This window comes from Canis lupus, chromosome 30, assembly GCF_048164855.1.
Source record: "Canis lupus baileyi chromosome 30, mCanLup2.hap1, whole genome shotgun sequence".
Classification (NCBI taxonomy): Eukaryota; Metazoa; Chordata; class Mammalia; order Carnivora; family Canidae; genus Canis; species Canis lupus.
Genome location: NC_132867.1, coordinates 15,386,825 through 15,414,187, shown reverse-complemented (window position 1 = coordinate 15,414,187; position 27,363 = coordinate 15,386,825). Strand labels below are relative to the sequence as shown.

General features: G+C 36.8%; 2 protein-coding genes and 1 long non-coding RNA gene across 8 annotated transcripts in view; 1 reads left to right on the top strand and 2 right to left on the bottom strand.

The window, feature by feature from the left end:
• LOC140621477 (uncharacterized) overlaps positions 1-1,680 on the bottom strand; it is a 58,568-nt gene extending 56,888 nt beyond the window's left edge. For both annotated transcript variants that reach the window (XR_012021192.1, XR_012021193.1), the window contains exon 1: positions 774-1,680. This is a non-coding gene — a long non-coding RNA (uncharacterized lncRNA). The remainder of the gene's footprint in view (positions 1-773) is intronic.
• HSPA13 (heat shock protein family A (Hsp70) member 13) lies at positions 758-13,470 on the top strand. Its single transcript, XM_072806566.1, has 5 exons — positions 758-1,118; positions 3,352-3,692; positions 6,603-6,816; positions 8,284-8,451; positions 10,312-13,470. Exons 1-5 carry the CDS (start codon positions 1,094-1,096, stop codon positions 10,977-10,979), a joined length of 1,416 nt encoding a protein of 471 aa, XP_072662667.1. The 5' UTR covers positions 758-1,093; the 3' UTR covers positions 10,980-13,470.
• A 9,627-nt stretch (positions 13,471-23,097) lies between these two features.
• LOC140621471 (multidrug resistance-associated protein 1-like) overlaps positions 23,098-27,363 on the bottom strand; it is an 86,953-nt gene continuing 82,687 nt past the window's right edge. For all 5 annotated transcript variants that reach the window (XM_072806552.1, XM_072806553.1, XM_072806557.1 and 2 more), the window contains 4 exons: positions 27,059-27,217; positions 25,626-25,792; positions 24,564-24,758; positions 23,098-24,223 (listed from right to left, as the gene is read on the bottom strand). In XM_072806552.1, the coding sequence (XP_072662653.1) occupies positions 24,097-24,223; positions 24,564-24,758; positions 25,626-25,792; positions 27,059-27,217 (648 nt within the window). In that variant the 3' untranslated portion in view covers positions 23,098-24,096. The remainder of the gene's footprint in view (positions 24,224-24,563; positions 24,759-25,625; positions 25,793-27,058; positions 27,218-27,363) is intronic.

Genomic DNA, 27,363 nt, shown 5'->3' with positions numbered 1-27,363 from the left:
ATCACATTCACTGAAGACTGCTTTAACTCATTTATCCCAAAGCAAAAGCAGAGGGCTGAAGATCTTATTAGAAGTCACAGGGAGGGATCCCTGGGTGGCGCAGTGGTTTAGCGCCTGCCTTTGGCCCAGGGCGCGATCCTGGAGACCCGGGATCGAATCCCACGTCGGGCTCCCGGTGCATGGAGCCTGCTTCTCCCTCTGTCTGTGTCTCTGCCTCTCTCTCTCTCTCACTGTGTGCCTATCATAAATAAAAAAAAAAAAGTCACAGGGAGGGCAGCCCGGGTGGCTCAGTGGTTTAGTGCAGCCTTCAGCCACAGCCTGACCCTGGTGACCCAGGATCGAGTCCCACGTCGGGCTCCCTGCATGGAGCCTGCTTCTCCCTCTGCCTGTGTCTCTGCCTCTCTCTTTCTGTGTCTTTCATGAATAAATAAATAAAATCTTAAAAAAAAAAAAAAAAAAGAAGTCACAGGGATGTCCCCCTGGCCTTCCTCTGTGCTCACTGCCATAGGGGCTCTTGTGGGAAGGCCGGAGGGGTGAGCGGTGTTTAGAGGAGCTCTATCCGGAATCTAGATCCCAGGCAAAGAAAGCATTCCTGAAAAGGTAGGAGGAACGAAAGACGAAGGTTCGAACCTGGACCTGGTTAGGAACACTGGCTAGAAAAAGCAGTGACCTAACGGTCCCCGCTCTCCCTCTCGCGAATAGGAGCAGGCCAGAACTACACTTCCCAGAATGCAGAGCGATGGGGCGGCGCTAAAGAGATCGCGTCTTTTTACCTCAACTTGGCTCCAGGCGCTTCAGGTCTGATTATAAAGTCCAGGCTCCCTCCTTGGCTCTCCTCCACCTCAGCCTCATTGGCTCCGTAGTCCGGGCGTGGGAGGGCGGCTCCGACGTCACTGGCAGCGGTTGAATGGAGGCGCTCAGCCCCGCGACCTGACGGTAAATGAAGTCCCTTCTCTGGTCAGAGATGTAGCTTCTCGAACAGCGTTGGAGCAAGAGAACTACGTTACCCAGCAGGCCTCGGGGCTGGGAGGTGGCGTGGGGGCGGCACCTCACGTCTGGTACAGTCATCCCAAGCCCCTCCGGCGGGACTGTGATGGCTGGAGAGATGACGATCTTAGGTCAGTGACCAGGGGTTCTCTGTGGCTGTTGTGGACACTGGAGCAGTTTGGGGAGGCCAGGTGGGCAGGGGTGGTTGTCACCTCCTGGATCAAACTGGCGCAGTGAGAAGGACTCCGGAAGGGTGACTTAGAGGCGGCTTTTGGCTCTCGGGGCGCCGGATTGAGGGTCGCGTCCAGAAAGGGCCTGGGCCAGGGTAGGCCCTGTAGGGCCGGCGCGGGCGGCGACCCTCTGCTTGCATCCCAGGGACATCGGGCCTCGGGAAAGGTTCTTTTCAAAAGAATGTCGATTTTGAATCGTTGCTTGAATTGCGGCCTTTGAGAGGCTGCAAGAACGTGCATCCCCAGGACCCCTTTGTAGAGGAAGGGGGAGGAGCTGTGCCGGCGGCCGGAGCTGTAGACTCCTGGGATGCTGCGTTTTGGAAGAGCCAGGCCTCTTGGATGTATAGTCTGATGCTCTTTCTACCGATCGGGGTTAGTAATTAGCCCTCCCCGACCGAGAAAATAATGAAATGTTTCTGAAGTTTTCCACGTAGGAGCAAGAAGAAAGTGGGGTTGGCACATGATTTCTTTCTTTTTTTTTTTTTTGAATTATGTGTTGATGAGGATGAGCTCACAATTAGTAAAACAGACTCCTACACATTGACGTTGGGGTCATATGTAACACCTGTGGTTACAGATTACAGACATATAGTCTCCTGAAACCAAAGAACAGATTAATTGTGAATTCGAAGGGATATCTTTCTTAGTCACTTAGGTTTACAATCTGCATAGCTTTTGTCCTTATTTGTATGTGTGTGTGTGTGTGTGTGTGTGTATGTGTGTGTGTTTAAAATCAGTATTTGTGGAGCATCTGCTATTTGCTAGGAGCCATTCCTGGTGCAAGGGATACAACAGTGAACAAAACCTGTCTTCAAGGGGCTTTATGTTGCCTTTAGGGTTACACATTTAGGTTCTCCTTCTCTAAATGTTAACTTCTGCAAGAAGTATTTCCTTAATTCATATTTAAACACAGAAAAAGTTAACTCTGTTCTGTTGTAAAGTGGCCGTTTCATAATTAAACCACTTTCAAAATCATTTTGCCAATTTATCCAGTGCATCCTTTTGAAAGGAAAAAGGAGATGAGGGAATAAAGAGTTTTAGCCCTCCAAACAGTTTTTGGTGTGGAAATACTAATAACGGAGTTTCTTTTTATTTTATTTATTTATTTATTTTCTTTTTTTTTTTTAAGATTTTATTTATTTATTCATGAGACTCAGAGAGGCAGAGACAGACAGAGGGAGAAGCAGGCTTCCCGGAGGGAGCCCGATGTGGGACTCGATCCCAGGTCTCCAGGATCATGACTGAGCCACCCAGGCGTCCCAGTGAAATTTCTTTTTTTCTTTCTTTCTTTTTTTTTTTTTTTTTTTTTTTTGTTTAAAGATTTTATTTATTTATTCATAGAGACTGAGAGAGAGAGAGGCAGAGAGAGAAGCAGGCTCCATGCAGGGAGCCCAATGCGGGACTGGATCCCGGGTCTCCAGGATCACACCCCAGGCCGCAGGCGGCGCCAAACCGCTGCGCCACCAGGCTGCCCTGAAGTTTCTTTTTCTTTTTTTTTTTTTTTAAGTTTTTTTTTTTTAAGTTTTATTTATTTATGATAGTCACACAGAGAGAGAGAGAGAGGCAGAGACACAGGCAGAGGGAGAAGCAGGCTCCATGCACCGGGAGCCCGATGTGGGATTCGATCCCGGGTCTCCAGGATCGCGCCCTGGGCCAAAGGCAGGCGCCAAACCGCTGCGCCACCCAGGGATCCCGAAATTTCTTTTTAATAGTGATAATTAAGGCTGTTTATAAAGCAATAAAATTTAAATATCAATTGATCAAGACATTGAATTATATCTATATTTATCTAGCCTTTGCTAGAGATGAATGACTTTTCCTGTTAGCATCAACACAATTATTATGTTTTTACTTTTTCTTCTCCCATAGGTAAAGTACACAGACATACAACTACAGGGGTTTTTGGTTTTGTTGTTCCTTTATTTTAATTGTATAGTCATTTTGCATTATGAAAAACTTGATGTCTGAGAGAAGTATTATCATTAGTACTATAAAAGAAAATATTTTGAGAGTGTGTTATTCTCGCCTCAAAGAGTTGAGACTAAAAACTAAATTTAAATTACAATAGCATATTTGTAATTTAGCATATTGTACTAGTTTAATAAGACTGTCTCTTAACTTGCCTCTATTTCAGGATCAGCTGTTTTGACTCTCCTGTTGGCTGGCTATTTGGCACAACAGTATTTACCATTGCCTACTCCTAAAGTGATTGGAATTGACCTTGGCACCACCTACTGTTCTGTTGGGGTGTTTTTTCCTGGCACAGGAAAAGTAAAGGTCATTCCAGATGAAAATGGGCACATCAGTATACCCAGTATGGTGTCCTTTACTGACAATGATGTATATGTGGGTTATGAAAGCTTAGAGTTGGCAGATTCAAATCCTCAGAACACAATATATGATGCCAAGAGATTCATAGGCAAGATTTTTACCCCAGAGGAGCTGGAGGCTGAAATTGGCAGATACCCATTTAAGGTAAGTGATTAAGCTAAAATCTATTTTAATTTTAGTTTAGCATACTGTTTCAATTAATGTTTTGGCTTCAAGTAACAAACCATTCTGTTTCAACTTACTTGGTCTGCATGGAAGTTACATGATAACAAGCAGTCCTACAGCAATTCCAGGATGAGTTAATTCATTGGCTCCACAGCTCTGTCACAGACTTGGAGTCTTACAATGTTCTTGAGCTGTTATCCTCAGAATATCTGCTTAGGTCTTTGTTTCACTGTAGCAAGAAAGCTAATGAAGCCCCATGTACTATGGGATGGACAGATGGATGGATAGATGGATGGATGGATGGATGGATGGACGGACGGACGGATGGATGGCTTGATAGATGAATAGATGCTCTGGGTGTGTTAAGATATACATATTTGTATACATAAAAAGAAATCATAGTAGGCATCCTTTTTATGATTTGTTTGAAATTCAACAATATGACATGGTTCCTTAGAATGACTATTCCATTATTCAATTGTCTAGTCTTGATAAGTGCACATTTTATTTTTTCCATGGTTTTCCACTTATGTTGCAGCTTCAGTGAATATCCTTGTACATATCTTTGTGTACTTCTTGATAATTTCCTAAACTTGAATTCTAGAAGTAGAAGAACTTGTATTCTTTAAATACTTTGATTTATATTGCCAAACCGTTGATTGAAAAGGCTGTGTTCAATCTTCCCTGTGTTGTGTCATCCCTAGTTACTCTTTTTTTTTAAGATTTATGTATTTGTTTTTACTTTTTACTTCTCAAGAATATTAAATTTTTATGTGGCAAAATCATCTCAAATTTAAAAAAAAAATAGTTATAGACTCTTATCATGCTTACTGTAGCCTTTCCCATTCCTATCCACTTCTATTTTTTCCTAATGCTTTTACATGACTATTTGTAGGTTTGTGTTTTGCTGGGGTTTTTTTTCTTTTAAATATTTTATTTTTTGTCTAAAACGTTTTTTTTCATCATGATAAGTGTACACTTTAATCCTCATCAACCTTTTCGACCACCCCCCTACTCATATCTTTTAAATATGTTTTTTCCATAGAGGGTTTTTCTTATAAATTATGAAGAGGAATTCTAAGTGAATAGCTTTTGAAACTGATAGCTGTATCAGTGCTCTTATTGAACAAAATTCTTAAATATTTTATGCATTTCCAAAGGAGAAAATAAATTTACCCTGTGCATTTCTTAGGTTTATTTCTTTGTTCTTTATTAACTTTTACTTAGGGTCCTTTATCAATTTATAAGTTTTCCTTAAATAATGATTAAATTATATAAAGCTCTATATTTCAGCAAAATTAAGAATTTGAGACAATTATTTATTGATGCAAGAGTTATTTTTCCCCCAAGTTTTATTGGAATATAATCAACATACAGCCCTATATAAGTTTATGATGTATGGATAATGATTTGACTTAAATATATTGTGACATGATTAGCACAATACGTTAACATCTGTAATCTCATATAGATACAAAAAAGGAAAAATACTTTTTTCCTTGCTGTGAGAGCTCTTAGAATTTACTGTCTTAACAACTTTCAGATATATCCTACAGCAATATTAATTATAGTCATTATGCTGACATTACATTCCCAGTACTTATAACTGGAAGATTGTACCTTTTTACCACCTTCATCCATTTCCCCTACTCTCCCCCATCATCTTCTGCCTGTGGTAATCTATCTAATCTCTTTCTCTGAGTTTGGTTGTTTTAGATTCTACGTGTAAGAGATCATACAGCGTTTGTCTTTCCCTGTTTGACTTCCTGTGCCTAGTGTAATACCCTCAGAGTCCATCCATGTTGTCACAAAGGACAGGATTGTCTTCTTTTTTAAGGCTGAATAGCATTCCATTGTATATGAATATCCCAACTTAATCCATATATCTATTGATAGATACTTAGGTTGTATTCATGGCTCAGCTATTATGAACGTGAAGTGCAGGTGGTTCTTTGACATAAGAGTATATATCCAGAAGTGGACTTGCTGCATCATATAGTAGTTCGGTTTCCAATTTTTTAGGAACCTCTGTACTGTTTTTCAACCGAGAGTTATTTTGAGTTTTTTTGTTGTTGAGTTTCTTAAGTGTTCTGAGTTTTTTTGTTGTTTCTGTTTCATGTGGAGTCTGATAGTATGGTGTCTTTGGACCTTATTTACATAGTATCTGTAGCTTGTTTTTCTGTTTCCCAGATAGGTTTGTTAATGGTCAAGTTTTTTTGATTGAAACCCAGTTTGTGGTCTAGAATGACTGGGGTAAAATTCTTACAATTTCTTAGGAGAATGATTCTCTTTTCTGTTGATATTAATGTAGTCTGTTGGTGAAAGTAGGATCATAGTTTTAGAATTAATCTAGTTTTTGAAATATATAACCACATTAGCAGGGATAATGAGTGAATACATGTTTTCATGGAAATAATAAGGTAAGTGATTTTTGGATAAAAACATAGCGAAGTACCAAAATTATTCTTGTTAATATGTACCAGAACAGTTTTTCAGTTATCTTTTATTTTTGGAAACAAGTTAATTTTTAAAAAAAAATGAAAAAAGGAAGAAGATCCTAAGTCAAATATCTGATCCAGCAACTTTTATTCCTTATATTTCATCTTTTTTTTCTTTCATTCATTTAACAAATATATATTGAGAATCTTCTGTGTACCATTTGTGTGCTTGGTGATGGATTTTATTATTCTGCTGTTCTTGTAGATTCACTTTATAGATTTTAAAGTATAGCTTTCAATAACTTCTAATCTTAGTAAATGATAGATTACAAATAAATTTTATGACCTTATAAAGTCTTTATTGAATAAGTTCAGTACATATGTATTTAAGTATATGTGTGTGTATATGTTTGATTTTACCTTTTTTTTTTTTTTCAAATCCTATTCACAGGTTTTAAACAAAAATGGAATGGTTGAGTTTTCTGTGACAAGTAATGAGACCATCACCGTTTCCCCAGAATATGTTGGCTCTAGACTACTGTTGAAGTTAAAGGAAATGGCAGAGGAATATCTTGGAATGCCAGTTGCCAATGCTGTTATTTCTGTACCAGCAGAATTTGATCTAAAACAGAGAAATTCAACAATTGAAGCTGCTAACCTTGCAGGTAATATCACCCTTGCTTGAGTGTACATTTCTCAGAATGTTCTCAGGTTGAAAATCTGTAGTAAGGTGTATCACTTTGCAAACCAACAAAGGAGGACATAAATAAACCCAAAGTGGGTAAATTAGATGGATTTTGATATAGGCTTATAAAAAAAATTAAGAAAATTCTATAGCATGTAAAATGGAACACACTATAACAACAGCCAGTCAGATAGGCATGTAACAAGGCTAACATGGGTGCATGTTAGCAAGGAGGAATTTTTTTTCTATAAACTTTCTTTAATGTTAAGATAAATGTAATATTTTCTTGAAAATCTGAGGTGGAAGACAACTCCTTTAAAACCATTCAATAAATATTGAGAGCCTTGGTAAATAAAACAGATAAATCTCTGTTCCCACAGAACTTATATCCTACTAGAGGGAAACAAAATCTGTATTAAAGATAAGATAAGTATATTGTGGGTTTCCCACTCTTAGCATTATTGATATCTTGAGCCAGATAATTTTGTGTTGTGGGAAACTGTCCTATGCATTATAGGATAGTTAGCAGCACCCCTAGCTTCTACTCATTAGGTGCTAGCAGCACTGTCCTCCAAGTAGTGACTGTCTTATGTCTTCAGACATTGCCAAATGTTCCCTGAGGAGCAGAATTGCCCCAGTTTGAAAACCTTGATATAATGTATATCAAAAATAACATGCTATGGAAGAAAAAATCCTGTTCCTACAGGATTGCCAGGGGTCTTCAGAAAGTGAGAGGTTTTAGAGTGGTCAGGCAGGCCTCATTGAGAAAGTGAAGTTTAAGCAGATCTGAAGGAGGTGACGTTGTTAGCCTACTAGATAAAGAGAGGAAGTATGTTGCAGGAGAGAGAATGAGAGAGAGATGGTCCCTGACATGTGGCATTTAGGTTAAAGCAGGAAGTTTACGCAAGGAAATCTGATCTTTGAACTTTCACTGTTTAACAGTACCTTCAAGATCAGACTTGCTATATATTTCAGATTTACATTTGAGGGTCTTAAATTTTAAGGACTTTTTATCTAGATTTTTTTTTATAATCTCTTCTGTTATCCCCTTTTTTTCAGTCACTTTAAAAAGAAGAGCATAGTAAGCTTATTTTATTTCTACAATTTATTATAGCACATAATAATTAAAGTTTTATTGCTCATATATTCCCAGGTAAAATAATGAAAATTAGAAGGGGCTATGCTTTTAAAATTAAACGTTAATACAGAAAATAATGGCATATTCAACTGAATCTGGACTTTTATACTAATAATTTTTTGGAATAATTTTACAACCAATTTTTATCTTTCCCATTTCATTATTTTTGGTGTTATGTTTACAGTCATTGTTACTCAGCAGAGGTCATGTTCCATAAAATACACTAACATGATAATGAGGTTGAGTGGGAAGGAATTTTGGTAATGGTGTCCTCTGATGAATTGTTCTTCCCTCCAACCAATCTTACAGGACTGAAGATCTTGAGGGTAATAAATGAACCCACAGCGGCAGCTATGGCCTATGGCCTCCACAAGGCTGAGGTCTTTCACGTCTTGGTGATAGATTTGGGCGGAGGAACTCTAGATGTGTCATTGCTAAATAAACAAGGAGGAATGTTTCTAACCCGAGCAATGTCTGGTAAGAAAAATACAGGAAGACTAAAAGAGTTTTAGACAGTGCTTTCCTTGTTAGCACACCAAGTGTGTATTAAGTGTTTATTTAAAAAATTTTTTCAGGGTTGCCTAGGTGGCTCAGTTGGTTAAGTATTCAACTCTTGGTTTCAGCTCAGGTCATGATCTCAGGGTTGTGAGATCAAGCCCCATAGGAGACATTGTACTTGGTATGGAGTCTACTTCAGATTCTTTCCCTCTCTGCTCTTCCGCCTGCTCTCTCTAAAATAAATAATAAATAAAATCTTTAAATAAAATTTTTAAAAATCAGATGTTTTCAGTATACTTTGACTTCACTTTGGTAGTCTGTATATGTAACTTTATAACCACCATTTATGTATATAATAACAACAAAAAGTGAAGTCTAAATAAAATGACTGAGCATCCTATAATACAAATAAATACATTGCCAGTTGTAGCTCACTGAGCCAATAGGACTTCATGGCTGTGGTGAAGGGAACAGAAAGCAAGAAAAATTCTTTAAAATGAGGAGTGGTGCCAGCCTGGGTGGCTCAGTGGATTAGCGCCGCCCTCAGCCCCGGCTGTGATCCTGGAGACCTGGGATCGAGTCCCACATCAAGCTCCCTGCATGGAGCCTGCTTCTCCTTCTGCCTGTGTCTCTGCCTCTCTCTCTGTGTGTGTTTCTCATGAATAAATAAAGTCTTTTAAAAATAAATAAATAAATAAATAAATAAATAAATAAATAAATAAATAAATAAATAAAATGAAGAATGATCAGTTTACATTATTTGATAATGTGTTTTACAAAGTAGATATGTAAGAAAATCTAATAATAATATTCTCTAGGAAATTGTAGGATTTTGTATTCTAAATCTTTTTAAGATTTTTTTTTTTAATTTAGTTTAAGGAATGGAGCCTATTTAAAAAGTGAAGCTGTGAGTTAATAGGTTGTCTAACTTCTGCATTTTTCTTTCTCCTAACTGGACTCTTTAGATTCAGTGCCAGAGATTTGTATTACATTAATCTTTTCCTTTTAAATTTCTCTCTCTTTTTTTTATTTTAGCTCTTAATCTAGCAAGCAAAAGGATTTAAAAAAGATAAAGTGCCTACTGGTACTTATTAATTATAAGGACTTCTGTTGAAAATAATGACTTTAAGTGGTTTTAAATTGCTACTAAAAGCTAATCTTTGTTGTCAACCTTTATCCTCTGAAAAATTATTTGATATCATTAAGAGATATTCCTTTTTTATTATTTAAAAATTTTAACCAAATGTGCAGTTTTTTAATATCAAATACATTTTTTAAAGATTTTATTTATTTGAGAGAAAGAGAGCGTGAGAGAGTGAGTGAGCATGAGCAGTGGGGGAGGGGGAGAGGGAGAAGCAGGGTCCTTGCTGAGCAGGGAGCCTGATGCGGTACTGGATCATGGGATCATGACCTGAACCGAAGGCAGATGCTTAACCAACTAAGCCACTCAGGCACCCAAGTTAAAATTATTTTAATCCTGGGAAGCCTGGGTGGCTCAGCGGTTGAGTGGCTGCCTTCAGCTCAGGTCATGATCCTGGGATCCGGGATCGAGTGCTGCATCGGGCTCCCTGCATGGAGCCTGCTTCCCCTTCTGCCTGTGTCTCTGCCTCTCTCTTTCTCCATGTCTCTCATGAATAAATAAATAAAATCTTTTTAAAAAAATTATTATAATCCAGTTATTTTTAATCAAGCTTTGAATGAATAAAATTTCAAGAGTTAGAGTACATTAAGCAAGAGATTTGTTATTCCTAGTATATAAGTTTCATACATACTACACAGACCTGTATATACACATACAAATGCATAAATATAACATATACCTTTTTATTTCTAACTTAGGAAATAACAAACTTGGAGGACAGGACTTTAATCAAAGACTGCTTCAGTACTTATATAAACAGATCTATCAAACATATGGCTTTCTACCCTCTAGGAAAGAGGAAATTCACAGATTAAGACAAGCTGTGGAAATGGTCAAATTGAATCTGACTCTTCATCAGTCTGCTCAGTTGTCAGTATTACTAACAGTGGAGGAAAAGGACAAGAATGAGCCTCAGAGTAGTGACACTGAACTGCCAAAGGACAGATTTTCTCCCTCTGATGACCACCGCATAAACAGTGTGTTTGGAGCTGGCCTTTCTGAAAAGAAAAGTGGAGAAAGTCAGGTGTTGTTTGAAACAGAAATATCACGAAAGCTCTTTGACGCGCTTAATGAAGATCTTTTCCAGAAGATACTTGTACCTATTCAGCAAGTGTTAAAAGAAGGCCACCTGGAAAAGACTGAGATCGATGAGGTGGTTTTGGTTGGGGGTTCTACTCGTATTCCTCGAATCCGCCAAGTCATTCAAGAGTTCTTTGGGAAGGATCCCAACACTTCTGTAGACCCTGACCTGGCAGTGGTGACAGGAGTGGCTATCCAAGCAGGGATTGATGGAGGCTCTTGGCCTCTCCAAGTCAGTGCTTTAGAAATTCCCAATAAGCATTTGCAAAAGACCAACTTCAACTGAATTCTGGAGGGTAAGATTATTTGTGATTGTCTGATGAGCTTCTTCCTCTTTATCAGACCACCTCCAATAAAAAAGAAAATCTCTAAAATATCTCACAAATTTACCTGAAAGGTAACATTTAGATACACAGAATTTTACATAACATTTTGGTTTAGGATTAAATAGGATAGATTGATCCTATTTGATTTTGGAGAGATCTCATTTCAACATATGCTTTTAAAATTATAGAATTGAGGTAAAACTGTTATAGGAGCTTGGGTGACTTTGTTTTCTGGATTCTGGAAGTAGATAACCATATGCACTTAAAATTACATTCTGTAAATATTGCCTCGTGCCCATATTATGATTCCCAGTTCTTACTAAATTATATTAGCAGGAACTGGTAATGGATTTACTTGGTTATCATATGTAACTATTAGTTTGAACTATACTTGAGGGACAGTATTGGAGTCAGGTTTTTACATTGGCTGGGAGATAGCAGTATTAATATAAGCTGCATGTATAATGTTCAGTAACTACCATATTCTATAATAAATTTACTTTCACAAATTCAGTTATGTGTCCTATTTATGTAATCTGCATTCTCCAGATTTTTAAAACCTATTTATTGTATCAGCTTATTTTCTTTCTAAAATAGCTGTAGATTTATCCAAATGTTTCAGTGCCAGACAGTAAAAGTAACCAATTTATACTCCAGTTCCTTCAGTTGCAATGCATCATTCTCTGCTTGGATTTCCATGATTCTGCCTGGTTGGAAAATAGTAGGGAATTATTAATTTCACTTTATACGTCTTAATGTTACAATAAAGCCATCGTTACTAGCTCTTTTTTGTTATCCAAGACCTTTGCAGACATTGGTAAGTACCAGTAATTAGCTCTACTATTTATGTTTTTGTTTTCGTTTCTTTGTTTATTTTCAGTAAGCCCTGGAGAATGTAGCTGGCATTTGAACTATCAAGTCATATTTGATTCCATTTTTACTGAGATTTTTTTTTCCCCATGTTAGTTTTGAATGAGGAAAATATGCTCAGTTGTAAAATCCTTATTGTGGTTTCCCGCTATCATTTTACAGTAGTGACACTTGGACTGTTTTTTAGCCTTAAGGTTAGTGTGTGATGAGAGTAAAAAAATTGAACATTGGAAGTATCGTGGCAATCTAATGTGGAAGGCAATGTGGGAGGATCTAGACAAATCAGCATTTGTAGCAGTTTTGTTTTTGTCTGTTTCCTTTTAGAAATGCTACAGGGACCAAGAAAGAAAATGTAGCAAGCAGTTATATTTCTGTTATGCCCATATTTGAAGATTTTTTTTCTTAATACATGCATGCTTCATATCAATATTCAAAGATTACACTCTGGTCAACATTTTTGTTAATGTAAAAAGTATGTCTGCTTTATCCGTTGTTGAATTTAAAGGATGTTGAATTTCTAATCACTGAAAAAGAGATCTAAGCAAACTCATTTCAGCAACATCAAAACATTTCAGCTTCTCAGAGTAAAAAGCTGAATGTTAATATTTTTTTCAGATAAAAGAAAAATGTTAGCAATGAGATTGTGGTTAAAACACAATTTCAATCACATAGTTTTGTGTACAGAATGTCTAGTAAGTAGATAGAAAAATTAAAAAAAATGTTTGTTGACGTATTTTATTTTAGAACTAACAGAGAAATGCCAAAGATGAATCCTTCACTGCGTTATGAAAGTATTCAAGTGTTCTCATGGACTTGATAGGAATCTTCGATAGATCTCAGAATTTGAAAAGATCTTTTTGCGAAGGTCTTAAGAGAAAAGTGTTAAAAAATCTCCACATACAGTATCAGCTTTAACCTAAAACATTTTAACATTTTTTAAAAAAAATCTTGACTCTCAAATATAGGAGATAGTTGAGGACAATCTGTTAACGCTTTTTAGCAGAAACAACTTGCAAAACAAGGCAGCTAATCTCATATACTAAAATTGGATGTTTAAATAATTTGTGTCTGAAAAATAGAATGGCAGTGTTGGAATTTGGGGGCAATAGTTTAGCATATTCTCTAGTATAGTTACATCTTTAAAATATGAAGTAATGTCTGTCTTCAATCATATTTTAGGGGCCTATATATAAATGGTCTTGAAATCAATGTAGTTTATTTATTTAAAAAATAAAAATGTATCCTGAAAGGGATCATTTATGCCTAATAAGACACTTTTCATAAAACAAACTTAATACATTTTGGTTATACATGTAGCTAGTGTTTTTTGAAGTGCATTAACTTTTTAAATATTAACTGTTGTATGATTAGAATATGTGAATGAGTAATTTATTTTGTATCAGGAATGTTTTGGTACTGTGTTTTCACTCAAACCATTGACTTAACAGATGCTACTATGTATAACATGTACTGAAGATTATATAGTTATTGTGCATAACAGATTGTGCCTCTTATTTGTGTGTATACAAGTAATTCACATTTTAATGTAAATAAATACCACTTTGTGGTTTGTTTTTTAAACTGTGTACTTTATTTTCCATTCATGACTAGGCCGGAGTACATTTTTGAGGTTTAATAAGAGAAAAGGGGGACAGAGCTGATCTGATGCTCATGGCACATGAGCTCAGCAGCTGTTGCCTGCTTCCTTGCGTCCTGACTTTGGGGTTCCTTATCCTTTTCCGTTCATTTTCCTGATTTAAAAGAGAAACAGTTCCTGCCTCATATGAACAAGATGCCCTGAATTCTGAATACCAGTTCATGACTTTTGACTATAATGGAGCAAAGACCTAGATTAATCTATTGTTAGTGAATAATACTGCAAAATAGACTACTGTAATCTTTGGTTGATTCAGTAATACTTCATAATTTTCTAATAAAGTTTGTCTTCTTTGGACAAAACTATATACACATATTTATTTAAAGAAATTCATTCGATTAATGTAATCTTTTCAAATGAGCCCTTAAATAAAGATAGTAGACTTGACTTTCCAGGAGTTTCTGTGATTCCTTCATTTTTTTCTAATTACCATTGCTGAGGAACTCAAATGAGGAAATATAGTGACACTTGCATATATAGTTTATTTAACCAACAAAAGCACAGTACCCCCATTGAAGTAGGCAGCCTACAGAGTAGCTTCCAACAACCCCTATTTTCTGGTATTCATCTCCTTTTGTGATCGTCCCTTGAACTTGGGCAAGATTTGATGGCTCCCTACCAATGATGGGAGGGTCATGTAAGTGAATAAGCATTCCAGTGGACAGCACCAATTTCCGGCTGTGAGAGCCTTCTCAACAGTGAGCCCTCTCACCTGAGTCAAGGTTTCAGATGATGCGGGCATGGTTGAAATATAAGTATAATCTCATGAGAGACCTTAGAACAGTCTAGCTAAGTGGATTCTGGACCCATGGAAATTAAGATAATATATTTTTGTTGTTTTTAAAACACTAAGTTTTAGATTAATTTGTTATGCAGCAATAGATAATTGAGTTCTGTTACCAGAACTGTTTTAAATGTTTTAGTGATAGGGCTGCCTGGGTTGCTCAGTGGCTTAAGCATCTCCCAGGGTCCTAGGATGGAGCCCGGTGTTGGGCACCCTGCTCAGTGGGCAGTCTGCTTCTGCCTCTCCCTCTGCCCTGCACCCCTACTCACTCTCAAATAAGTTAAATTAAAATCTTTAAAAAAATGTTCCGGTGATAACCAATTTAGTTTTGTTCTAGCAAACTTATAAGTTGGTATTATTATCCCCAATTTCAGATAGGGAAATTAAGGCACAGATGTGTCAAGAAATTTCCCCAGGATTATACAGCTAATAAGTGACAAGTCATGATTCAGATCCAATCCATGCTCAAACCCAATGCTGTGCTGCTTTATCCATCACATAATACAATCCCATAGTACCTATTTTAGCCAGTAGTTACTAAACTACTGGCTAGTATCCATGATAGACTTCTTATTTAACAGATGATATTAAAGATGTTGATATTGCTACTTAATGGTTTACATCTCTGACTAACTCGCTGGTTTTGTGAGTACCTAGTGCAAAGAAAGTACTCAATATTACAAATGGATGTGGTGGAAAGATGAGCAAATACACAAAGAAGTTCAATGACTGGGGATCCCTGGATGGTTCAGCGGTTGGGCGACTGCCTTTGGCCCAGGGTGTGGTCCTGGAGACCCGGGATCGAGTCCCACATCAGGCTTGCTTGGAGCTTGCTTCTGTCTCTGCCTGTGTCTCTGCCTCTCTCTCTCTGTGTCTCTCATGAATAAATAAATAAAATCTTAAAAAAAAGAGAGAAGTTCAATGACTTGCCAGTTTATGTGGGGTTGTAAGGAAATGCCACAACAAAATAGGTTACTATTTTACCTAAGATTCTCAAGACCTTGATTCTATAGTTCTCAGGTTTCTTCAAGTTATTGAAATTTCTCCTGATGAATTATGAAAGAAAAGATATTTGCTTTGGTAAAGCATTTATTTAATTTGTAAAATAATTAATAGACATTAAAAAAAAAAAAAGTAAAATAAGGGACGCCTGGGTGGCTCAGCGGTTGAGTGGCTGCCTTTAGCTCAGGGTGTGATCCCGGGATCCAGGATCGAGTCCTAAATCGGGCTCCCGGCATGGAGCCTGCTTTTCCTTCTGCCTATGTCTCTGCCTATGTCTCTGCCTCTCTCTGTGTGTCCCTCATAAATAAATAAAATCTTTAAAAAAAAAAAAAGGAAAATAAAAAAGTTGACATTATTTGGATATTAAAACAGGAATAAATGTTATCTGTTTTATATCTCATTGAATTAACCATCATTTGGCTTACCTAAAAAGACCTCCTTGTAACTTTATTAACATATGTATATCACATAAACACACACACATTTCTCCTGTTAAGAATTCATCCATCCACCCTAAATCATCTAACATGGCCTATATAATATTGGAAATTGGAAGTTGGATCTCAGTTACTAGTTGTAATCACTACTCTTCTTGTCTCTCAGTTTGCTAAACTAAGTAATTTGGTTGAGGTAAGTTTTGGTTGAAAAAGACTGTGTCAAAAACCTGCTAAATGCTATCGCAATGTCTTTTCTATTCATTGTTACTTGTTTTATTTAGAGCAGCAACATCTACTGCTTTAAAAACTATTTTCCCAGCTTCCTTTGCAGTGAGGGCTGTCTAGTGGTACAATTCTGACCACTGAGATGCAAGCATAAGTCACTAGATAAAAACTCCACAAGCTTCTTTTTTTTTTTTTTTAAGTTTACGCATTTGTGCTATCAAATGTCTTGTTCTTCATCGTTTCTTTCTTCTTGAAATGCAGACATGATGCTGGAGATAAAGCAATGGGTTTTTGCAACTACCAACCAAGATGTGCTATGGATGATGGTTGAGCAAAAGACAGAAGCAGCTGGGTAGTGTGATGGAACCAACCTGGTTAACTTTGTCCTCTACCTTGAGACTTCTTTCTACTTAAGAAAAACAAACCCCATAGGGGTGGCTGGCTGCATTAATTGGTGAAGTACACAACTCTTGATCTCAAGCACTGAGTTTGAGCCCCATGTTAAGCACATAACTTACTTTTAAAAAGTAAAGAAAAGGGGCATCTGGGTGGCTCAGTGGCTGAGCATCTGCCTTTGGTCAGGTTGTAATCCTGGGGTCCTTAGATTGAGTCCCACATCAGGCTCCCCAAAGGGAGCCTGCTTCTCCCAATAACTGTGTCTCTGCCTCTCTCTGTATGTCTCTCATGAATAAATAATAAAAATCTTTAAAATAAATAATTAATTAAACCTGTTAGTTGTTTATTTATACTTCATTTTCCTCCTTTTCTTCCTTCTGCTTTTAAACTTATGACTCTTACTAGATGGTTAAACATTTGGTCAAGGTGTCACTTACTGGACTCCTGCTTCTGGCCAAGATGGAATGAAAAGGAACTCATTTGACTTAATAATTAGGTAAACTTATAAAACAACTTCACTTTGCACATCATGTTCGACATTAATTCATATCCATTACCTCTGTAAAGTCATTGATATGCCAATACAGGGGAAACAGATGGCTATTCTGTAAAACCTGGAGATTGTTGCACAAAAGCTCAAAAAGAAAGCCAAAAGCAAATGTTCAGAGGGAATCAGTGGCAACAGAAGTGTTATCAATATGTATACCTAGCTCCTGTTTGTACTGCACTGTCACTCATTCCAAATCATTTCAATCTTACTCTCTGATCACCATATTACAGTTTCTACTACACATATACACAAAAACTGACAATCATTCATAAGTATATTAATGGTGAGCTACATTTTAAAAGCATGAATTCAAAACTTCATTCTTGGGACACCTGGGTGTCTTAGTGGTTGAGGCTCAGGTCGTGATCCTGGAGTCCTGGGATCGAGTCCCGCATCAGGCTCCTGACAGGGAGCCTGCTTCTCCCTCTGCCTGTGTCTCTGCCTCATTCTCTCTCTCTCTCTCTGTGTCTCTCATGAATAAATAAGTAAAATCTTTAAAAGAAAAAATTCAGCCTCTATCACTTTCCTTAGTGCACACACAAAAAATTAATGTGTGTGATTTTCCTTCTAAACATTGTGGAGCAAACATTTGTCAAATTTTTCAGATTTATTAAATAAATATCACAAATATTTCTTGCACAGCCCAGGTGACTCAGCGGTTTAGCACCACCTTCAGCCCAGGGCGTGATCCGGAGACCCAGGACCGAGTCCCACTTCGGGTTCCCTACATGGAGCCTGCTTCTCCCTCTGCCTGTGTCTCTGCCTCTCTCTCTCTCTCTCTGTCTCTCATGAATAAATAAATAAAATCTTAAAAAAATATATTTCTCAAGTTATGACCTACTTTTACATTTTACTCCTACGGTCTATTCATTTTAATTTTGTTCTTTGTGCCATGCTCAGGAGATAAAAGATTCCCATCCTTTCTTTGATCAGCTATATAATTAACTATGTACTCAGACTGGTAAATCTATAAGTAACAAGTGAGCAACTCTGATGACCTCGTCAGCAATCATCAAAAGAAGCCAGCCAGCTTTCTTCCAGTTCATACCCATTACCTTATTAATTCAAACGCAGCCACATGAACTACCTAGATAGTCTTCATCTCCTAAAGTGCATTTAGAAAAATGTAGCTTACAATGTAGGCATAAGTCCTGATTTCAGTATTTTACAGATGGCCCGCTTGCTTGGAAAATGACAGCCTGCAAGATGTGAATTAGGAAAACTAGAAGGAGCTAGATCTGTCCTGACTGCTGCCTTCTTAAGTGACATAATATAATAACCTGATAATAATATGGTACTGTATTATGTACCACTGGGGACTATTTCTTAATCTCCAGTTATCCCAAAGTTGCTGTGTACAGAATAGGCTTTCATAAACACTGGGTCAATTTTGCCCTTTTCATTTGCTTAACAATATGTTCATGATGTGAGTTTGTAAATACAAGACTACAATTGCAAGGAGCTGTGAGTGTGATATTTAAAAAATAGCTAACATGTTATTGAATGTTTTCTACATGCCAGGTACTCTCTTCAGTGTTATATGTTACGTGATTTAATTTTCAAAACCTTTAGGAAGTAGGTAAAATTGTTACTCCCAAGTAAGCCCAGAAGTAAGTCAACTTGCCCCAGTTTACACAACTGGAAAGTTGTAGGAGTGGGATTTAACATAAACATTCTGTCTCAAGATCCTGAATTCTTTTAACTACTTACCAAATTTTCTCATTTTATTTTTCTTGAATATTTTCCTAAAAGAAAGACCTTACAGATCAGTTATAACCATGTATTATTTGTGTGTATTAAAATACAGCATTATGTCTTGATTCTGTTTGATATCAAAACTATGTTTAAAAGTATATGAAATTGCCATTATTAAATCATTTTGACCTACAAAAATGGCAATTTCATATGGTTCAAACTAATTATATATTTTGAAAAGCAGCCTGCCCCCAAACTTTAATTCCATTTACTATTCTTACAAAGCTACTGGTTTAAAATCCTTCTCGCCCATTTTTAACCACAGGATTCTTTCTGTAACTTGTTCTCCCATGAATGAGACTTCTTAGTAGAAACTGGGAAGACATTAATTTTCTCACCAGGCTGACCTGGATTCTACATTTTATTGGCCAAGACCCTCTTGAAATCCTATTTTTTACAAAATAGGATAGATAATAATACCTTCCTTATATTCGTCAGTGAAGACTGAAGTAGCAAATGATTCCAATGCCTTGCACATTACTTGGCATATGGTATGCTTTCAATAATAAATATTCTCATTATCCTAAAAGAATTCAACTTAATCCTGCTTTGGATTTTCCTTCCATCAGCTCAGGTAAATATTTCTACATATTAAAATTATCATCATTACATTCTTAGTATATTTTGAACTTTAAAATCTTCAGACAAATGAGACAATCATTAAATAAATGTGTTTTCTTACAAAATTCAAATGAACCATCTCTCTATGAGCCAGTCATATTGAGTACCCTGCACTTTGCTTCTAGTGTACATCAGTAATTGAATAAGATTAATTAATATAATTGAAATAAAAATGTAGTATTAATTTATTAAAACATGACAAAATTATCTCTGAGTAATTTTGGCTTAGTCTTTTTTAAATTTCATGTTTTTATTTAAATTCTAGTCCATTAACATATAGTGTAATGCTGGTTTCAGGAGTAGAATTTAATGATCCATCACGTACATGTAACGTTTTTCATGTTTATTTTTGCTTTCTTTTTCTTAAGTATAACATATGTAATACATATGTATGTATGTATAAAACTGCACATAGCTTAAGTTTACAGCTTGATGAAATTTCACAATCTGAACCAATACTCAGGCCCAGATCAAGAAACATAATATAACCATTATCCCAGAAGCCCATCTTGTGTACCCCTTCAATCTTCACCCCTCCCTCTTTACCATGAATAACCAGTATCCTGACTTCTAATAGTACTATAGACTAGTTTTTCCTTTTTAAAAAACCTTTTGTATAAGCAGAATTATAGAATCACATAATAATATAATCTTCTGAGGTTGGCTTCTTTCACTCTATAATGTTGCCTATAGCTGTTGTTCATTCATTCTCATGCTGTATAGAGTTCCACTGTGTGACTATACCATAATTTATCCAAGCTACTGTTGAATTCCTACTAGATATCTTAAATTACAGAGGGTCTCAAAAATAATTTAAAAAATAAATTATGGAGGGTCTCTGGTTGATTTACTATGGATGTAAGGAGACTAAAATATCATCTTTTAATTTAATGAAATATCTAGATCCTTTTTTTATTAAAGCAGAACTAAAATGCAGCATTGTCTTAGTTTCAAGGGTACAGTATAATGACTCAATAATGCTCAACATTACTCAGTGTTCATCAAAATAAGTGTACTCTGAATCCCCTTCACCTATTTCAGCCATCCTCTACCCATCTTCCCTCTGGCAACACCAGTTCTCTGTATTTGAGTTTGGTTTTATAAAATTTATCTTCTCATCTTTGTTCACTTGCTTTATTTCTTAAATTCTACATATAAGTAAATCATATGGTCTTCCTACTTATGTGACTTCTTTCACTTAGCATTATACCCTCTACATCGATCCATGTTGCACGTGGCAAAGTCTCATTTTTTATTTTTATGGCTGGGTGATATTCAAGATATATGTGTGTGTGTGTGTGTGTGTGTGTGTGTATATATACATATACAAATATATATATATATTATCCATTATCTAACAATCGCCACTTGGGTTGCTTCTATATCTTGGTTATTTTTTTTTTTAGATTTTATTTATTTATTCACGAGAGACAGAGAGAGGCAGAGACACAGGCAGAGGGAGAAGCAGGCTCCATGCAGGGAGCCCAACGCGGGACTCGATCCCGGGTCCCCAGGATCACGCCCTGGACTGAAGGAGGCGCCAAACCGCTGAGCCACCCGGGCTGCCCTATCTTGGTTATTGATAATGAAAACATTGGAAGAATATATGCTACAATAAACATAGGGGTACATATATCTTTTCAAATTAGCATTTTGGTGTCTTTTTGGTAAATATCTAGTAGCAGAATTACTGGATGATCTGTTAATTCTTTTTTTTTTTATGTACCTTACAGATTCCTTTTTTTTATTTTTTTATTTTTTTTAATTTATTTTTTATTGGTGTTCAATTTACTAACATACAGAATAACCCCCAGTGCCCGTCACCCATTCAACCCCATGCCCCACCCTCCCCCCCTTCCACCACCCCTAGTTCGTTTCCCAGAGTTAGCAGTCTTTACGTTCTGTCTCCCTTTCTGATATTTCCCACACATTTCTTCTCCCTTCCCTTATATTCCCTTTCACTATTATTTATATTCCCCAAATGAATGAGAACATATAATGTTTGTCCTTCTCCGACTGACTTACTTCACTCAGCATAATACCCTCCAGTTCCATCCACGTTGAAGCAAATGGTGGGTATTTGTCATTTCTAATAGCTGAGGAATATTCCATTGTATACATAAACCACATCTTCTTTATCCATTCATCTTGCGTTGGACACCGAGGCTCCTTCTACAGTTTGGCTATTGTGGCCATTGCTGCTAGAAACATCGGGGTGCAGGTGTCCCGGCGTTTAATTCTATTTTTACTTTTTCGAGGAACCTCCATTCTGTTTTCCACAGTGGCTGCGCCAATTTGCTTTCCCACTGACAGTGCATAAGGGTTCCTTTTTCTCCACATGCTTGCCAACATTCACTATTTCTTGTCTTTTTGATGTTAGCCATTCTGACAGATGTGAGATGATATCTCACTGTAGTTTACATTTGCCTGATGAAAGTGATGATGAGCCTCTTTTCACGTGTTTGTGGGTCACATCTACGTCCTTTTTGGAAAAATGCCTGTTCAGGTCCTTTGCCCTTTTTAGTTGGATTACTTGATTTGAGTGTTGAGTTGTAAAAGTTCTTTAGGTATTTTGGATATATATATTTTTAAAGATTTTATTTATTTATTCAGGAGAGACACACAGAGGGAGAGAGAGAGACAAAGACACAGGCAGAGAGAGAAGCAGGCTCTATGCAGGGAGCCTGACGTGTGACTGGATCCTGGGTCTCCAGGATCAGGCCCTGGGCTAAAGGTGGTGCTAAACTGCTGAGCCACCCGGGCTGCCCAGTATTTTGGAATATTAACCCCTTATCAGATTTATCATTTGCAAATATCTTCTCCCATTCGGTAGGTTGCTGTGTCGGTTTGTTGATGGTTTCCTTCACTGTGCAGAGGCTTTTTATTTTGATATAGTTCCAATAGTTTATTTTTTGCTTTGTTTCCCTGCCTGAGGAGACATATCTAGAAAAATGTTGGTAAATCAATGTTCAAGAAATTACTGTATTTCCTTCTACGAATTTTATGGTTTCAGGTCTCACACTTAGGTCTTTTGAAGAAAATCCATTTAGAGTTTATTTTTGTGTACAGTGTGAGAAAGTGGTCCAGTTTCATTCTTTTCCATGTAGCTGTCCAGTTTTCCCCACACCATTTGCTGGAGTCCAGATTCTTCCCTCCCTCCCTCCCTCCCTCCCTCCCTCCCTCCCTCCCTCCCTCCCTTCCTTTCCTTCCTTCCTTCCTTCCTTCCTTCCTTCCTTCCTTCCTTCCTTCCTTCTTTTCTTTCTTTCTTTCTTTCTTTCTTTCTTTCTTTCTTTCTTTCTTTCTTTCTTTCTTTCTTCTTTCTTTCTCCTTTCTTCTCCCTTTCTAAGATTTTATTTATTTGACACAGAGAGAGCACTCACAAGCAGGGGGAGCCACAGGCAGAGGGAGAGGGAGAATTAGGCTCCCCACTGAGCAAGATGCCCTATGTGGGGCTTGATCCCAGAACCCTGGGATCATGATCTGAGCTGAAGGCAGACGTTTAACCAACTGAGTGAGCCACCCAGGTGCTCCTAAATCCCTTTCTTAATGGAATTCAACAGATATGTATTCATTGTATACTGGGTACAAAACATATTACAAGGCACTTCAGGGATTGTAAAGACAGGATAATACACCTAGTGGCTTACATTCTAAATGGAGGAGGCTATACATAATATACGGTTTTATAACTTAAGGCAACTTTTCATAAATACCTGTAGGGGATGAACATGATTATGTATAGGAAGAAGCAAAGGTGAATAAAAGAAATAGTTGCTAGGTCTTCAGGAACATGTTAAAATATTTTATTAAAACTATCTTAAATGGAAAATACCATTAAAATTTGAAACCTTCAAAACTGAAGGGCAATTCAATAATATTGCTTCTAATACATAAAAGTACTAAATTAAAAGTTCTTTAGAATATGATTAGTATTACAAATCAACAATCTTCTCTTGAATGTATGCTAATATATAAATCACTGAGATTAAACCAGCCAAAAAATAATGTTTTAGAGAAAGTACGATTTTTTTACTCAGTCAATAGTAAAAAAAATATTATAAAATATTATTTTTAAATAAAGTACACCATAAAATTCAGTTAATATATAATAACTATTTCCAAAAGCAATTGAATAACCCTATATTTTTTCTGTGGTTCCTCCATCATTTTACATACTGTACAGTAGCTCAACACATATTATGTATGTCTATAAATACTTGTATTATATTACTCGAAAATACTAAGTCATTAATTCTCCAAACATTGATCGGGTATCAACTATATGAAAATCACTATGCTAGGAACCTGACTTACAAAGATGACTGACACTGAGTACTTGCCCTCAGGTAGCTTTAGGGGAAGACAGACTAAAATAATTCAAATAGAGTATGGTCCCTGCCATGACACCAGGATGCACGTGGGGATGGTGAGAGTTCAGAAAAGGACAGCTAGATCAGATGGGAGAGCAGGGTAAGGGAGTCCAGGGGGAAAATCAAGGGGCACTTCGTGGAGAAGGTGACTCTTGAATGAAGTCAGAGACTTAAAGGGTAGGTGGCATGTAGCACTTTGGGCAATGTGGAGAAGGCAGTCATTCCAGAGCGCATGAGTGGTAGAGAGAAGATTGGGTGCAGCCTAGGATAGTTGGAACTCTGGTGCTTTTCAATATTTTGGCAAACATGTAGCCGAGGGCCTGCCATTGTGCCGTTCTCCCCATTGTTATTTTTTTAAATACTAATCTATTTTTTATTGAGTACAATCAATATACATCTGAAATTACTTATTATTTTGTCACTGAGTCTTGTGTTATTCCAGCTTCTGTTAGCATTTCAAAGAAAAGTCCTTTCCGGCATATCAAATTCTGTGGTGTTTCAAATTCTGTAATTCTTCCAGAGTCTAGAACAAGTACCCTGAAATGTAAAAACAATCCAGTCAGGTCACCTTATTCAGTTTTCCAGTTTACCCTTTTTTTCCTTGCTAATGTAGAATTTAGATTACCATGTGAGTTATGTCACTACAACATATGGGTACTATTGAACTCAAGAAGTATATTCAGTTTTCTAATATTCTTTTAGCATTACCATATTCTTCTAATCATTTGAAAGCTATGCTTCATACTATTAAGGGAAATTTTGTATCTCTCAGCATAGATACAATCCTTTATTAGTAATGATATGTTTAGCATGTTCAGTGGCTATCTCCGTAGAGATACGTAGATATGTTTTATTTCTAAAAACAAATAAAGCATACCTATCTGAATCAATGATAGAATGCAGTCTATGAGCAATCGTCAGGATGGTACAATCGGAGAACTCTTTCCTGATTGTGGTTTGCACCAAATTATCAGTCTCAAAATCAATGGAGGCTGTTGCCTCATCCAAGATGAGAATTTTTGTTTTTCGAAGCAAAGCACGAGCAAGACAGACAAGCTGCCTTTGTCCAACACTGTTAAAAAAAAGGGGGGGGGGGTAAAATCAGTCCTGAAATTCTGTTTACATCACTATTCACTCTCTTTCTAAGCCACACATTTATTCATTCTTTTTTCAAGAAATATTTTGTCAAAAGCGACAAAAACCTCTACATGGAATTTACATCCTCCTAGAAAGACAGAAAAAAAGACATGATAAATGAGTAAAATGTATAGTAATAAGAAGACTTCAAGCACACAGAGAAGGAGGGTGTACAGGGTGGACCTGGGGTAGACATTTAGATGGGCCTGCCAAAGAAACCCTCACTGGACTGCGGGAGTTGCCTTTTAATTCAAACTTGTTCCCGGCAAAGGGAACAGCAGATGCAAAATCCCTGAGGCATGCAAGAGCTGGGCTGGCATATTCATGAAATAGTAAGGAGGTCAACGTGGGGGAAACAGTGAGAGGTAGGAAAAGAAATCAGAGTCATGCAGTGCTGGGGTTGAGGGGATCTAGCTCACATTCTTTAGGTTTCTGATCACATGAAAGGGACTGTCATTGGGCATCAAACAGCCATGAAGGAAAAAGGAGCCCCTACAACATTTTTAAAGAAGAAAACTATTCAAACAGAAGTCTTTACAAAAGATTAGTCAATTAAATAGTGACTTTTCATATCACATCATTCCCTTATTTCCCCCTTTCTTTCCTTCACCAGCAGTTTCCAGCTAGTGGTCACCATTTTATTCCTTGTCCTTCTTCCCTAGAGGGAATCAACAATCTTGTGCTTTGAATAGACCAAAGGAGGTCCTTGATGACTCAGGACCCTTCCCTTTGAGGCTAACTCAAAGCTTCTAAGGAGCCTTAGAATGAGTAACGTGGCCAAGCTTTGTTCTTAGCAGCTTACCTGAGATTTTCACCTCCCTCTGAAATCTCATGCAGCAGCTTCTCGGGAAGGGACTGCACAAACTCTTTTAAGTGACACAGTTCTAGCACCTCCCACAGCTCGCTATCAGAATACTTGTCTAGGGGATCCAGGTTCATTTGAAGAGTACCAGAAAACAAAACAGGATCCTAGAGAATGAAATCGGTCACCAGTAATCTTACTGTCACACAGAGCACAAATACATTTTTAAAAAGTCAGATTCAGGAAATAAAGAAAAAGCAAAATGATCAAACCTAAATAGTTCTAAAATTCATTCTAAATTGAAAATAACAGAAGAGAATCAGAATAAGCTATAAGTGCGATTAAATCATCAAAAATTTCCTGACCATCTTTCTCCTTCTCAATTACAATGTCAACACCAGCCACAATCATAATGATGATGATAAGTGCCATTTAGCAGAGATATACCATAGAATAGAATAAATACAAACCATACCATGTATATAGTATTATCAATCAGCATACCAACTCAAAAAGATGGAAGCCAGTATCCCCATTTTATAGTGACTGAACTAGAGGATTTGAAAAGCTCTTGTTCCTGCCACACAGAAAGTAAGTGGTTGAGTAGAATTTGAATAGGACAAGTCCATGCTCTTTCCAATATACCAACATGTCTGGTGAAACTGTATTTTACTATACCTGTATTGATGAGGTATAGTAAAATGAGAGGAATGAGTAATATCTCTTTTCTTCATTAAATTTTTCCTTGCCAGAATTCTATTCAAATTTGCTTTTAAGTAAATTCATGAATACAACTATATGTTTAAACAATATAACAAAGAGATTATATTTTAGGAAATTTTTAGAGGGTAATACAAAGATATCTCATAAGTGCTCAGTTTAAATTTTTCAAATTCAACTGAATAAGTCATCTTTGACTGTAGATACATATTCTTGAGCCAATTTGCATGTTTGTTAATGATAGAGTTCCCTTGATGCTGCAGATAGACAAATCAAAGGACTTGAAAAAAATGATCTAACTGAATTATTGTTCTTTTCATCTTTTAAAATGTTTTTAAATTTCAAATCAAAGAGGCAAAATTATATACTCACTCTACCAATTAGGCAAAAGGCTCAGTGATTTTTTTTCTTCCAAAAAATACCAATGCATTTCAGCCTGATCTCTTACAATTTTATTTGCATTTACTATTATGAAGAAAACTTGTAAAGCAAAATACCAGTTTTTCAAATTGACAAATGCATTTAGGAAGAATGTTTTAGAGTAAGCGTGTTTAATAGGATTCAGTTGTTGCGATTTTTAATAACACATTTAAAATGCTCTGGCTTCTAGAAATGAATTAAGATGCTTGGAAGGAACAGATTTGAAAAAAAAAAAAAAAAGACGATTACCGAGAGGGAGTTAAAAAAAAGTCTACTGACAAAACAGACTTTACCTGGGGAATGATATTAAGTTTGCCTCGAAGGTCATGAAGTCCAATAGTTGATATGTCAATACCATCGATAATAATTTTGCCTCCTGATCTTTCCACGATTCGAAATAGACAATTTGAAAGTGTTGATTTGCCTGCTCCAGTCCGTCCCACAATTCCAATCTGTAATGAAATGATCATAAACAGTTTGCACTGTGCTTTCTGTAAGGGACTGGGGCTTTGCACTGACAACAAATACACTGGGTGTCGGGTCAGTGGGATTTAATTTTGCCAAATGGAATGACCCTGACTGGCATGGAAGATACAAT